At 46.4% G+C, this 14,311-nt stretch overlaps 1 protein-coding gene across 1 annotated transcript in view; it reads left to right on the plus strand.

Moving 5' to 3' along the window:
* The first annotated feature begins 2,425 nt into the window (after positions 1–2,425).
* Positions 2,426–14,311, plus strand: part of LOC103287789 (transcription factor CP2-like protein 1) — a 62,315-nt gene continuing 50,429 nt past the window's right edge. Inside the window, exon 1 of the mRNA XM_054723492.1 lies at positions 2,426–2,535. Within this exon, the coding sequence (XP_054579467.1) occupies positions 2,426–2,535 (110 nt within the window). The remainder of the gene's footprint in view (positions 2,536–14,311) is intronic.

Consider the following 14,311-nt stretch of genomic DNA (forward strand, 5'->3'; position numbering starts at 1 on the left):
GATGAGAGAGAATCATTGATTGGCTGCCTCCTGCACACCCCCTACTGGGGATTGAGTTTGCAACCCAGGCATGTGCCCTTGACCGGAATTGAACTGGGGGGCCCTTCAGTCCATAGGCTGAGACTCTATCCACTGAGGAAACTGGCCAGGGCTACTTTGCCATTTTGTACCCAGCAACTCCTTCTGCAGCTGACTGGAGTTCAGGCATAATGAGACCAAGGGACACCAAGTGAAAGAGTGTTCTCCATTGCCTGTAGGGTTATCAGTGGACAGCAGGAGACCTATGGTTCCATATTGGTTGCCTTATCATATTCCAAATATGCATTTCAGGATGTGATTTTGTTTTGATGCTGCTTCTCTTGAATATGTATCCAATGGGTACAATTAACAGTAATAAATGAAACTTTGGCTTTGAGAAGCTGATCCACATTACCTCATCTGAGGGATAGTATCTTGTGGAACATACTGAGGTCAGCTCTCCTTCTGAGGAATTTCCTGTAAGTTTCACCTACCAACTTCTACTTACATCTCATTGGCCAGAACTTAGTCATGTATTATCCCTCCCTTTGAGGGAGCCTGAGAAATGTAGTTCTTTTGAGCTGGGCACAAACTGTTAAGCCTCAACTACATCAGGGTTTTTTTTTAACAAGGAAGGAAAAAAAGGATAGCTTAGATAGGTAATTCTGGCTAGTTGGAGCAGAAAGGAATTTATCTCCCACAGAATTGTTAGAAGGGCTGAAGAAGCAAGTCTACGAAATACTCCTAGAAATGGCACTGCTTAATTGGTTGGCTTAACCTCAGAAACACTTTTTCTGAAGCCATACATGTCAACAAAATAAATGACTTCTGCTCAGTCTGTTTCTTCATTTTACTTCCAAATTAGAGCCTTCAGTGAGTGTATCTTTATTGGTGGAAATGAGGCCACAGGTTAGCAAGGGAGACTGGGAAATGTAGTTTAAAAAGCTCAGCCTTAAGAAGATAAAAATTGCCCAGCCAGAATGGCTCATGCACCAGGAGGTCACCAGTTCAATTCCTGGTCAGGACACATGCCTAGGTTGTGGGCTCAGTCTGCAGTAGGGGGTGTGCAGGAGACAGCCAATGAATGTTTCTCTCTCATTGATGTTTCTGTCTCTCTCCCTTCCCCTTCCTCTCTCTGAAATAAATAAGAACATTTTTTAAAAAAAGAAGATAATTACAGTTGTGATGAGCCAGCATATTTCATGATTCCAAGACATGCAATTTTTTTTTGTCATTCCATGTCTCTAAAATCAGAATGCTTCTGACAGTTGGTGATGGCTCTTGGCCTTTTGGCAGTTTGTGATGGGGTTGAAATGTCATGAAGTTTCCATATAAGGTCAAGAAAGTGTCTTCACCGAAAGGGGGCAGATGGAATATTAGTGACTTAGGATAAAATTCTAGAGCCAACCATGCGGCACTCTGCTTATATATGCAGCAAGACCAATGTTCCCGATACCCCAAAAGATAGCACAGGGTACAGAACCTGCAACACAGACAACTCTGCGTTCAAAAGAGGTCCAGAAGAGTTGTACATGAAACATAAAGCATTTCTAGAAATAATTTAACTGATCTATGTTTGCTTATATTTTCCTTTCTAAGTATTCACAAGAGATATCAATGCCTAAATAAATAAAAAGCAGATCTTTCAATATGATCAAAATGAAATTCTATGTGATAAGAAAACACTGTGTTACAGTTTCAGGGGCAGTGTTATTTCTTACTGGTCTGTAAAATAATGGTGCATCTGGGTGTAAGGCCGCTTGGGGCGTTGGCTATAGAGAGGAGTGGGCTGCACCTGAAATTACCCCCAAGCATCTCCATTAAACTAAACTGTAGACACTTCAGGAGCCTGGGAAGTCTAATATCAAGGTGCCAGCAGATTTGATGACTGGTGCATTGAAAAGAATGACTGCTGGAGGCAGCTGAACAGAAAATGGCTATAACAATGGTGGCAGCCAAGGCTCAGGTTGTGGTGAAAATGGAGTCTCAGGCAGCGTGAACACCTGTACAACAGCTCATATGACATGGGTGGGGTTGAGCCTCACAGTCAGTCAGCCTGAGAGGAGATTCCACCCATAAACTGGAAAACAACAATCAAGACCCAATTACAATAGAAGACCCCAAATAACCCACAAAAGGGAGACTCCTAGAGCATCCAGCCCAGGACTTCAAGGAGACAGCACCACTGGATCCCACAGGACATTCACTACAAAAGGCAACCTACCAAAGACTGGGAGTCATAGCAGTTATATCTAATACATAGAAACAAACACACAGAGATAACTAAAATGGGGAGACAAAGAAACAACCCCCAAAAGAAAGAAAAAAGTAATCTCCAGAAAAAAAACTAAATGATATGGAGGTAAGCAATTGATCAGACATAGAGTTCAGAGTAATGGTTATAAGGATGCTGAAGGGACTTGGTGAGAACTATGAAGAACTTAATGGGAACTACAAGGAACTTAGTGGGAACTACATCAGCATGAAAAAGGACATAGAAACCATGAATAAGAACCAGTAGGAAATGAACACTACTACATATGACATCAAGAATACACTTGAAGGAATTAAAAGCAGATTCAATGAAGCAGAGGATTGAATCAGTGATTTGGAAGACAAGGTGGAAAAAACACTCAATTAGAGCAACACAAAGGAAAAACACTTAAAAAGCATGAGGACAGTTTAAGGGGACTTTGGAACAACATGAAATGGAACAACATCCACATAATAGGGGCACCAGAGGGAGAAGAAAGTGAGCAAGGGATAGAGAACTGGTTTGAAGAAACAATGACAGAAAACTTCCCTAACCAGATCAAGGAAGAAGTCACACAGGTTCAGGAAGCACAGAGAATTCCAATCAAGATGCACACTAAGAAACCCACACCAAGACACATCATAATAAAAATGGCAAAGGTTAAAGACAAAGAGAGATTTTTAAGGGCAACAAGAGAGAGACAGTCAGTTACCTACAAGGGAGCTCCCATAAAGCTGTCAGCTGATTTCTCAACAGAAACACAACAGGCCAGAAGCAAATGGCATGAACTATTCAAGTAATGAAAATCAAGGATCTGAAACTAAGACTACTCTATCCAGCAAGGCTCTCATTCAAAATTGAAGGTAAAGAATAGAGCTACCCCCGCCCCCCTAAAAAAAGACCAAAAAAAAAAAAATGCTAAAGTGCTAAAGGAGTTTATTACCACCAAACCAGCATTTCAAGAAATGCTAAATGTTGTAAGAAGAGAGAGAGAGAGAGAGAGAGAGAGAGAGAGAGAGAGAGAGAGAGAGAGAGAGAATAGAGCCATAAATGAAAGTGGCAATAAAGAAGTACCTATCAACAATAACTTTAAAGGTAAATGGATTAAATGCTCCAGTCAAAAGACATAGGGTAGCTGAATGCATAAGAAAACATGACCCATATATATACTGTCTACAAGAGACCCACCTCAGAAGTTCAGTTCATGGTCATGGCACATGCCCAGGTTGCAGGCTCAATTTCCACTGAGAGATATGCAGGAGGCAGCCAATCAATGATTTTCTCTCACCATTGATGTTTCTACCTTTCTCTCCCTCTTCCTTCCTCTCTGAAATCAATAAAAATGTATATTTAAAACATCAACAAGGAAACAGCAACCTTAAATGACACACTAGATCAGATTAATTTAATTGATATTTATAGAACACTTCATCCCAAAGCTTCAGAATATACATTCTTCTCAAGTGCAGATGAAACATTCTCAAAGATAGACCACATGTTAGGACACAAAACAAGTCTAAACAAACTCAAGAAGACTGAAATCATATCAAGCATCTTTTCAGACCACAACAGCATGACACTAGAAATCAACAGCAACAAAAAACTGAAAAACACTCAAGTATATAGAGGCTAAATAGCATGTTATGAAACAATGATTGAGTTACCAATTAGATCAAGAAATAAATAAAAAATTTACTGGAAACAAATGAAAATAAACACACAACAACTCCAAATCTATGTGACACAGTGAAAGCAGTCCTGAGAGGGAAGTTCATAGCATTATAGGCCTACCTCAGGAAACAAGAAAAAACTCAAATAAATGATCTAATCCTACAACTAAAATAATCAGAAAGAGAACAACATGAAAAGCCCAGGGTAAGTAGAAGGAAGGAAATAATAAAGATCAGAGCGGAAATAAATGACACAGAGACTGAAAAAACAATACGAAAGATCAATGGAATCAAGAACTGGTTCTTTGAAAAGATAAGCAAGATAGATGAATCATTAGCCAGACTCATCAAGAAACAAGGAGGACCCAAATAAATAAAATCAGAAATGGAAGAGGAGAAATAACAACTGACACCACAGAAATACAAAGGATTGTAATACTATACTATAAACATGTATATGCCAACCAATTCCTAGAAACATATGATCTTCCAAAACTCAATCAGGAAGAACCAGAAAACCCGAATAGGTGGGTATTAACTAATGAAATCGAAGCAGTAATAAATAAACTCTGAATGGGTTCACAGGCGAGTTTTACCAAACATTCAAAAAAGAACACACACCTATCCTCCTCAAACTATTCAAAGAAGTCCAAGAGGAGGGAAGACTTCCAAGCTCTTCCTACACGGCCACCGTTCTCCTAATTCCACAACTGGATAAAGACACTGCAAAGAAAGAAAACTATAGGCCAATATCCCTGATGGAAGTAAATGTTAAAATCCTCAACAGCCCTAGCCAGTTTGGCTCAGTGGATAGAGCGCCGGCCTGTGGACCAAAGGGTCCTGGGTTTGATTCCAGTTAAGGGCATGTACCTTGGTTGCAGGCTCCTCCCTGGCCCTGGTCCTGGTCATGGAACATGCAGGAGGCAACCGATTAATTCCTCTCATATCGATGTTTCTCTCTGCCTTTCCCTCTCTCTTCCACTCTCTCTAAAAATTCAATGGAAAAATATCCTCAGGGTGAGGATTAACAACAACAATAACACATCCTCAACAAAATATTAGCAAACCAAATCCAGAAATACATTACAAAGATCATGCACCATGACCAAGTGAGATTTATTCTAGGGATGCATGGCTGGTACAATATTTGCAAATCAATAAATACGATACATCACATAAACATAATGAAGGACAAAAATCACATGATTATAACCAGATGTAGAAAAAGCATTCGACAGAATCTAACACCCATTTTTATAAAAACTCAGCAAAGTGAGAATAGAGGGGACCTAACTCAATATAATAAAGGCCATATATGACAAACCTACAGCCAACATCAGAATCACTGGGCAAAAACTAAAAGCGGTTCCTTTAGGATCAGGACTAAGACAGGGATGTCTACTTACACCACTTTTATTCAACATAGTACTGGAAGTCCTGGCCGCAGTGATCAGACAAATAGGAAAGGAGGAAGTAAAACTGTCATTATTTGCAGATGCCATACTATTGTATATAGAAAACGATTAAGACTCCACCAAAAAACTAGATCTAATAAATAAATTTGGCAAAGTAGCAAGACACAAAATTAACATCCAGAAATTGATGGCATTTTTATGCACCAATAATGAACTCTCAGAAAGAGAAACTAAAAGAACAATTCCATTCACCATTGCAACAAAAGCAATAGGATACCTAGGAATGAACTGAACCAAGGTAAAAGACCTGTTCTTGTAAAGTGTGGGGCATTGAAAAAAAAGAAATAGAGGAAGATACAAACAAGTGGACGCATATACTGTGTTCATTGATTGGAAGAATTAACATCATTAAAATGTCCATACTACCAAAGCAATCTACAGATTCAATGCAATCCCTATTAAAATTTCATCAGCATATTTCACAGACCTGGAACAAATATTCCAAAAATTTATATGGAACCTAGAAAGGCCCCGAATAGCAGCAGCAGCAATCTTGAGAAAGAACAAAGTTGGAGGGATCACAATACCAGATATCAAACTATACTACAAAGCCATTGTAATCAAAACAGCCTGGTACTGGCGCAAGAACAGGCATATAGATCAATGGAACAGAACAGAGACCCCAGAAATTGACCCATGCCATTATGGTAAATTAATATTTGACAAAGGAGGCAAGAGCATCCAATGAAGTAAAGATAGTCTCTTCAATAAACGGCATTGAAAAAATTGGACAGGTACATGCAAAAAAATGAAACTAGTCCACCAACTCACACCATACACAAGAATAAACTCAAAATGGATAAAGGACTTAAATGTACTAGTAAGTCATGAAACCATAAAAATCCTCACATTGCAGAATTTTCACGGACACATCTCCTTAGGGTAAGAGGAACAAAGGAAAGAAGAAACAAATGGACTACATCAAGCTAAAAAGCTTCTGCACAGCAAAAGAAACCATCAACAAAATGAAAAGGGAGCCACTGTATGGGAGAACATATTCGCCAATGATACTTCTGATAAGGGGTTAATTTTCAAAATATACAAAGAACTCATACAACTCAACGCCAGGAAGACAAACCACCCAATTTGAAAATGGGCAGAGGACCTGAATAGACACTTCCCCAAAGAGGACATACAGATGGCCAAGCAACATATGAAAAAAATGCTGAACATTACTAATCGTCAGAGAAATGCAAATTAAAACTACAGTGAGATATCACCTCACACCTGTCAGAATGGCTACCATCAATAAATCCACAAACAAGTGCTGGGGAGGATGTGGAGAAAAAGGAACCCTCGTGCACTGCTGGTGGGAATGCAGACTGGTGCAGCCACTGTGGAGAACAGTATGGAGTTTCCTCAAAAAAGTAAACATGGAACTGCCATTTGACCCAGTGATCCCACTTCTAGGAAAATATCCTAAGAAACCCAAAGCACCAATCAGAAAGAATGTATGCACCCCTATGTTCATAGCAGCACAATTTATAATAGCTAAGATCTGGAAACAGGCCACGTGCCCATCAGCAGATGAGTGAATAAAAAAGCCTTGATACATTTATACCATGGAATACTTTGCAGCTGTAAAAAAGGAGGGTCTCTTACCCTTTGAAACAGCATGCAGGGACCTGGAGAGTATGAAGCTATGCGAAATAAGCCAGTCAGAGAAACACAAAGGTCACATGATCTCACTCATATGTAGAATCTAATGAACAAAATAAACTGATGAACAAAATAGAACCAGAGACATGAATACATGGAACAGACTGACAGATCTTAGAGGGAAGGGAGAAGGCAGGGGGTGGCGGGAAGAGATTAATCAAAGAACACATGCATAACCCACAGACACAGGCCATACCATGGGAAAGGCCCGGGTGGGGCAGAAGCTGGGTAGAGTGGGGCAAAGGGGTGAAATGGGAGGCATCTGGAATACTGTCAACAATAAAGGTAAATTTAAAAAAGAATGTTGCATCTTACAGTTAATGGCATGTTAGGTTTGATGAAATATTCTCTGTCGCAGCATGTGGAAGGGTGTGAGGGTTCTGGTGGCCATGGCAAATGTCTGTGGTGAAGTAGGGCAGCGAGCGGGGAGAAGGCAGTGCCTGCTGGGCGCAGGATCCTGCTCTTTCCAAGGTCTTTGCAGGCTCTGGAGCCTCCCACACCCCCTGCCTCCTGGCTCCCCACAATTCACCCCACCATGGGCTGTGTGTGTGCTCGCATTTGTCCTCCTGCATCAAACCCTCGGCTATGTGAGGACGGGGACCATGTGTGTGGTTCCCAGCACATAATGGAACTCAACAAATACTCGATAAATGAATGAATTAATAAGCTAACACATCATAGGACGGGATGACAGTCACCCTTAGAGAAGCCATTTGCCCCCGGTCGAGGAAGGCCTCAGCCAATCCCAGGGGCAGCTCTGCAGAGCTGTCCCAACCCGGGGCGTGGGAGTCAGGCCTTCACACCCAGGTCAAGCATCACTGGATGTGGGCTGTACCAGGAGCGGGGACATGACCGCCACGAGGATGTTCCAGAGAGGTGTTCACCTGCCAAGTGCCAGCATCCACACTCTGGCGTGTGGGGAAGTGCTTGGCCCTAGAGGGTTATCGGGCAGCATCCACCGCACCCACAAAAGTTGTCATCTCAAGATGGAGAAAACTCATTCTGGGGGGATGAGTCCATGCACACCTGCGCTGGCACCGATCTCATGAGGGGAGAGGGACGGCTCCGGGAGGAAGTGACTGTGAGCTGAGCCTCATGAAAGCTTGCTGGGCCAAGCGGGGCTGGGAGGAGGGCTCTGAGCATCGTGTTCTAGGACCATGGTCGGCAAACCGCGGCTCTTTGGCCCCTTGAGTGTGGCTCTTCCACAAAATACCACGTGTGGACACGCACGTACAGTGCGATTGAAACTTCGTGGCCCATGCGCAGAAGTCGGTTTTCGGCTCTCAAAAGAAATTTCAATCGTTGTACTGTTGATATTTGGCTCTGTTGACTAATGAGTTTGCTGACCACTGGTCTAGAAGTGGGAGCCGTAGGGAGGCAAGGAGCTGAGGTGTGGAAGAGGCCCTGGTAGCTGATAGCCTGTGGCTCCAGGTGGACACACCTGGGCACATGGATTGATGAGCAAATGCCCCTTCCTCTGGGTGGCAGCAGCCCCACGCTAGTCACATGGCTTGGCAAGAGGAGCAGGGGCTGGATTCAGTCCCCCCAGCCCTCGTTGGTCTGCCGCAGGCAGTGCTGACGATGCCCCCTCCGCTGCAGCCTTGGCCAATGTGTGCTGTGCCCATCAGTCATGAGCACTGGCCCAAAGGATGTGCAAGCATCCCTTCTACCCCTCAGCTCTGGCTCAGGGACGCACACACCAACAATGATGGATTTCTCAATGTGTCCTCTCAATGGGGAATCTCCACTTCTTTCTCGTTGGCTGATTCCCACTCCCAACACCCTGGTGCCCATATTTGGGTGTTTTGGTCTCTGTATCTTAAGTTAGAACCTTTTCTCACATGTGGAGGGATCCATGATTATCTGCTCACTAGAAGCCCATTGCACGAAGTTTCGTGCAATAGACTTTCCTTCACCTGGCTGCCAGCACCAGTTTTCCTCTGGCCACCTGCCAATCGGAGCGCCTCCGGAAGGCTGGGGGCGGGACTCGGGGTGGCTGATGGCGCTGGCTGGAGGCGCTCCGATGGGCAGGTGGCCAGAGGAAAACTGGTACTGGTGGAAAACTGATATGAAGAGAGGCTAAACAGTTGATTGGTAGCTCAGAATGTATGGGAGCGGCTTGACTGTCACTGCAGGCTGATCTGGCTGGGCTCTTTGACTGGGGAGTCCCCAAGGCCAAATTCTTCAAGAAAATTCTTCCAATATCCTGCTTCAAGGGTGAAGGCTGAGAGCTGCATTCTAGGGACGGAACTGCCTTGGGGCGAGAGCCGGGAAGAGCGAGAGTTAAATGGGATAATGAGTCAGAAGCTTAAACACCTTGGCTGTGCCCCTGAGGAGGGACTCTCTGCATTTCATTCCCTGCTTCCCCTCATTTCTTTGGGGTAGCAGCGCCCCCACTTCCTGGGAAAGAGGTGCTACATGTGAACTCTCTGCAGAGGCTCGAGGAAGCCCTGGTATGGACCCTTGTTCGGTCCCTGGAGGGAAGGCACTGGGACAAAGTGGCTGCTGAGCGGGTAGTAAGGCGGTTCTCCTCAGAATGAGGATATTTGACAGCCGAAAAGACTGATGGGAGGATCTCGGGGAGAGAGAAGAGAATTGGCGGAGGACAGTAGTGGGATTTTTGGAGTGAGAGGAACTGGGGTTCAAATCCCAGTTCTTCCACTCGTTAGTCATGTGTCCGTGGGAGGGTTGCCTGATCTCTGCCTGCCTTCTTGGACATCCACAGCCTTATCTGTGAAATGGGCACATCAGCTGTCTTATATGACCCCTGTGAGAATTAGATGAGCTAGGAAATTCGCTTGGAACATGCTAAGAGCTGGTATATAGTAGTTATTTGTCTGAATACGTTCACTCTGACCGGGCTGTTTGGTGAATGATAAATGTCAATAATGCAGGTGAGCTTTGCTTTAAGAACCCCCAACCACCCATGCCCAAATGTATCTATTTGACTACGTGGATTCTGAAGAAACATTTTAAAAAGTCTTTCCATTTCGGAATAATTTCAGTAGCACAGAAAAGTTGCCAATATAACACTGAGCAGCCCTATACTCGTCACCAGTCTCCTCACTGACAGCAGCTTAGGGTACCGTGCGCCTTTGTCAAAGCTAAGAAACCGAGATTGTTCAGTGTGATCACGTGGGCTCCAGACTTCTGTGAATCTGAAGGAAAAACTTTGAGAAGTCACCGTCTTCCTGGAGAGAGCAAGTGAAGTTACGGACGGAGAAACTGCCTCGTGGGGGTGGAGGTGACCAATGTGGACCACTGGCCAGCGGGATGCAACGAACAAGAGTGTGACTTAGCCGTGCCTGCCGGGTAGCAGGGCGATGGCGAGACAACTGGCAGTCAGGAGGCCTCCGCTCATGCCGCGGCTGCCCTTTCCTCCGCGTCCTGGCAAGTCCCCTTACCCACGTACCTGTCTTTCCATCTGTAAAATGGGGATAATATTTCTTGCCTGGTGCCCCTGGCAAGATACGAGTCCCCCCTCATTCTCCCATCTCTCTCTGTAAGAAACCGCTGATTTTTAGCTGGGCCAGTGCCACTGCAATAAGGACTATGTTTCCCAGCTTCCCGTACATTAAGGCGAGGCCAGGGGACCAGGTTCCAATCAATGGGAAGTGGACAGAAGCTGCGGGCTCCCCTCCTCTGTGGCTGGCCAGGATGCTGCCACAATGGCTGGGGCTCCAGCAGCCGTTTCAGACTGTGCTGCGACAGTGCAAACGGAAGGGACACCTGGCAGACACACAAGATGTGAGAAGTCTGGGCTGCTGATGCCGTGGGATCCCACGGAGGAATTAACTAGACCTGCTCAGCCTAAGCCCTAGTAACATGTTGTGGTGGGGGTTCCCTGTGCCACTAGATGCCTGCAGCCCCTGACCCTGCAAGTTGTGACAACCAAAAATATTTCTGGAGAATGCCATGTGCCACATGTCCTCTGGGGGCAAACTCACTGCTGCTTGAGAATCATGCTCTAGAGCAGTGGTTCTCAACCTTCCTAATGCCGCGACCCTTTGATACAGTTCCTCATGTTGTGGTGACCCCCAACCATAAAATTATTTTTGTTGCTACTTCATAACTGTAATTTTGCTACTGTTATGAATCGTAATGTAAATACCTGTGTTTTCCGATGGTCTTAGGCGACCCTGCTAGTGGTTCTCAATCTGCCTCTGCCTAAGACCATCTGAAAACACAGATGCTACATTATGATTCATAACAGTAGCAAAATTACAGTTATGAAGTAGCAATGAAAATAATTTTATGGTTGGGGGTCACCACAACATGAGGAGCTGTATTAAAGGGTCGCGGCATTAGGAAGGTTGAGAACCGCTGATCTAGACCAATTCTGTCCAATAGAACACACTACGGATGTGAGCCACATGTTTAAATTTGAATTTTTTTAGTAGTTGTATTTTAAAAGGTAACATAAACAGGTGAAATTAATTTCAATAATATACATAGAATATTTAACTCAATGTATTGAATGTATCTTTTATCATGGGATCAGTATAAACATTACTGACAGGCTAATTTTATTGTTTTCAGACAAAAGCTTTGAAATTAGTGTGTACTTTGCACTTCTAACACATATTTCAGTGCTCAGGGCCACATGTGGCTCCTGGGTGCTGTGTTGGGTGGCGTGAGCCATAGACTTAGAACTTAAGAGAGAAGTAAGCCTCTACCTCATTTAAGCCACGTTATTGGGGGTTTCTTTTACTTGCAGCAGAATGTAACCCTAACTAGCACCTGGGGTTCTCGATCACCACAGTTTTGGACATTTGAGAAGTGATTAAAAATCAGATTGATGACGTGCTGCTGAGAAGGGGGAGCGTGCTCTGCACCCCCATGCATTGTCTCCCATAGTCCCCAACAGCTCCAGAGCAGGGGTCTTCATTCCACAAACAGAGACTCAGCTCGGAGAGCATGGTGGGTGCTGTCATGGCCGGACCAGGTGTCCCCTCCTGGGCCAAGGCGCCCAGGCCTCTGCTGCCAGGTGACACCACCGACTGGGTCCCTCTGCAGGACTCGCCCCCTAGCTGAGTCGCTCAGTCATGTGCCCTCCCCACCCTTCCCCGGGGCAATCTTCCTCTGACCATCACTGGTTGGTGTGGGCATATAAAGGCCTGACTCCCTTGCCCAAATTCAGGACAATTCTAAGGGCCATGCTGGCCCCAGAGCTCCCAGAAGATCCACTGAGGTCTCACAGCCTAACTGTGCGCTCCCTTCCTCACCCCCAGACAGCTGCTGGTCCCAAGAGCACCCTCAATAAATGCCACTGCACATCGCAACAAGAGGTTCAGTCATATGTTCAAGGTGGCACTGTCAGACCACTCCCCACCAGTGCACTCCCCAGAAGTCAGGGGTCCCTGGGGCTTATACTGGGGCCCGGCCCCTCCTTACTCCAGGGCTGCCTGCTGCCCCCCTATTGTATCCTAGGAGGACCTCCTGCTTCCCTCCCTCTGCACCTTTGTGGATGTTGTTCCTCATGCTGGGCCAACCACCCCTTTTCTCTTTCTTGTAAAGAAATCCTACCTCCCTCCGGACTTAGGTCAAATCACCCTAGTCCTCCTCCCCCAGGAAGCCCGCCTGGGTTATGCAGCTACAAGATCTCTGGATAGTTCTAGCGCCGCTAGTGTGCCTCTCGCAGTCTCCTTGTGGGTACCGCCCAGCTCAGGAAGAGCCCAGGGGAAGTTTTGAACCCTGAAGAGTTGGATGAGGGGAGAAAGGGGCAGCTGAGATATATCTGGAGTATGACTCCTTTTAATTTTGTGTGTGTTTCTATGCTATCCCCAGAGAATGTTAATTATGTAAGGAGGGTGGGGGGGGGGGAGATAGAAGAGGGTAAAGGGATAAATGGTGATGGAAGGAAACTTGACTTGGGGTGGTGAACACACTATACACTACACAGATGTATTGTAGAAGTGTACACCTGAAATCTATACAATTTTATAGACCAACTAGAGACCCAGTGCATGAAAATTCATGCACTGGAGGGGGGGTCCCTCAGCCTGGCCTGCCCCCTCTCATAGTCCAGGAGCCCTCAGGGGCGGGAGGTGACCTGGTGATCAGGGGAAGGCAATGCCCCCATCACACCTCTGCTGCTGCCACTGCCAACAGCGCAAGCCTCGGCTGGCCCTGGTTACCTAAGCCTTGGGAGGCCCTGGGCGACTGGGGGGCTGAGGGGAATGGGGGACTCCGGAGGTAGGCACACGAAGCGGCCGAACCCGCCTGGGGGTGGGCCTGGCCGTGCCGCGTACCTGCCGCCCCGGCAGGGCTGAGGGGACTGGGCGCTGCCATCTTTGAGGATGTGGCAGTCAATTAGCATATTCCCTCCTTATTGGCTATGAGCGCCACCATCTTTGTGAGGGCGTGATGGTCAATTAGCACATTCCCTCTTTATTAGATAGGATGTCACTCCAATAAATTCACTAAAACTACATTTAAAAATCACATAATAGACTGTACTAGTGATCTTGCTCTCTGGAGCCTCTGCCACAGTGTTCCACGTCAGTCCACGTCAGTCAATTCATAAAGCAGCTCCCAAGTAGCCTCTGTGACCCTGTGACAGGCGCAGGGCCGCATTTCGGAGAGGACAGGACGCTGCCTGGGAGATGACAGAGCTGGTGTGGGCGCAGACTGGTGAAGATCCCTGTCTTCCCACTGGGGCCTCCAACCCCAGCCTCCGCAGCTGTCTGCGCATGGCCCAGGCCAGGCCGAGGCTGGGGGTGGAGAAGCTGTGCCCAGGGGACTGAGCTCGGAGGTCCTGAGTCAGATGGCCTGGGTTCAAATCTTGAAACTTAGCCACACTGCCTTGGGCAAGGCACTCCAGCCTTGGAGCCTCGGGTTCCCTCCCCGGTACCTGGGTTACCACAGTGAGCCGGCAGGGTGTGGGGGCCATGGGATGCACAAGTTAAGTCAGGGTCCTGCTCAGCAGGCGGGAGCTTCCTTCTTCCCCTGCCCCAGGCCCCGCTGTCCACTGGAGTCAGGGGCTGAGGTGCTGTGAAGAGGGCCCGGCAGGCCTGAGACCTGGTCTCGGAGGCTCCCTCCCCCGGTACTGGATCCGTCCCATTGTCCTGCCCGGCAGCCTGCACAGCAGTGAGCGCTGGTCCTGCCTCCGCCCAGAACACTGCATGCCTGCTTTGGAAACCACCCTCCGTCACTCCATCACTCCGGCCTGGGTCTACGCAGCAGGAGGCTCTTCCCAGGAGGAAATTCCTGTCTGAGTCCCGCAGAGGCATCTG

The sequence above is a fragment of the Eptesicus fuscus genome, chromosome 11 (assembly GCF_027574615.1).
Source record: "Eptesicus fuscus isolate TK198812 chromosome 11, DD_ASM_mEF_20220401, whole genome shotgun sequence".
NCBI lineage: Eukaryota > Metazoa > Chordata > Mammalia > Chiroptera > Vespertilionidae > Eptesicus > Eptesicus fuscus.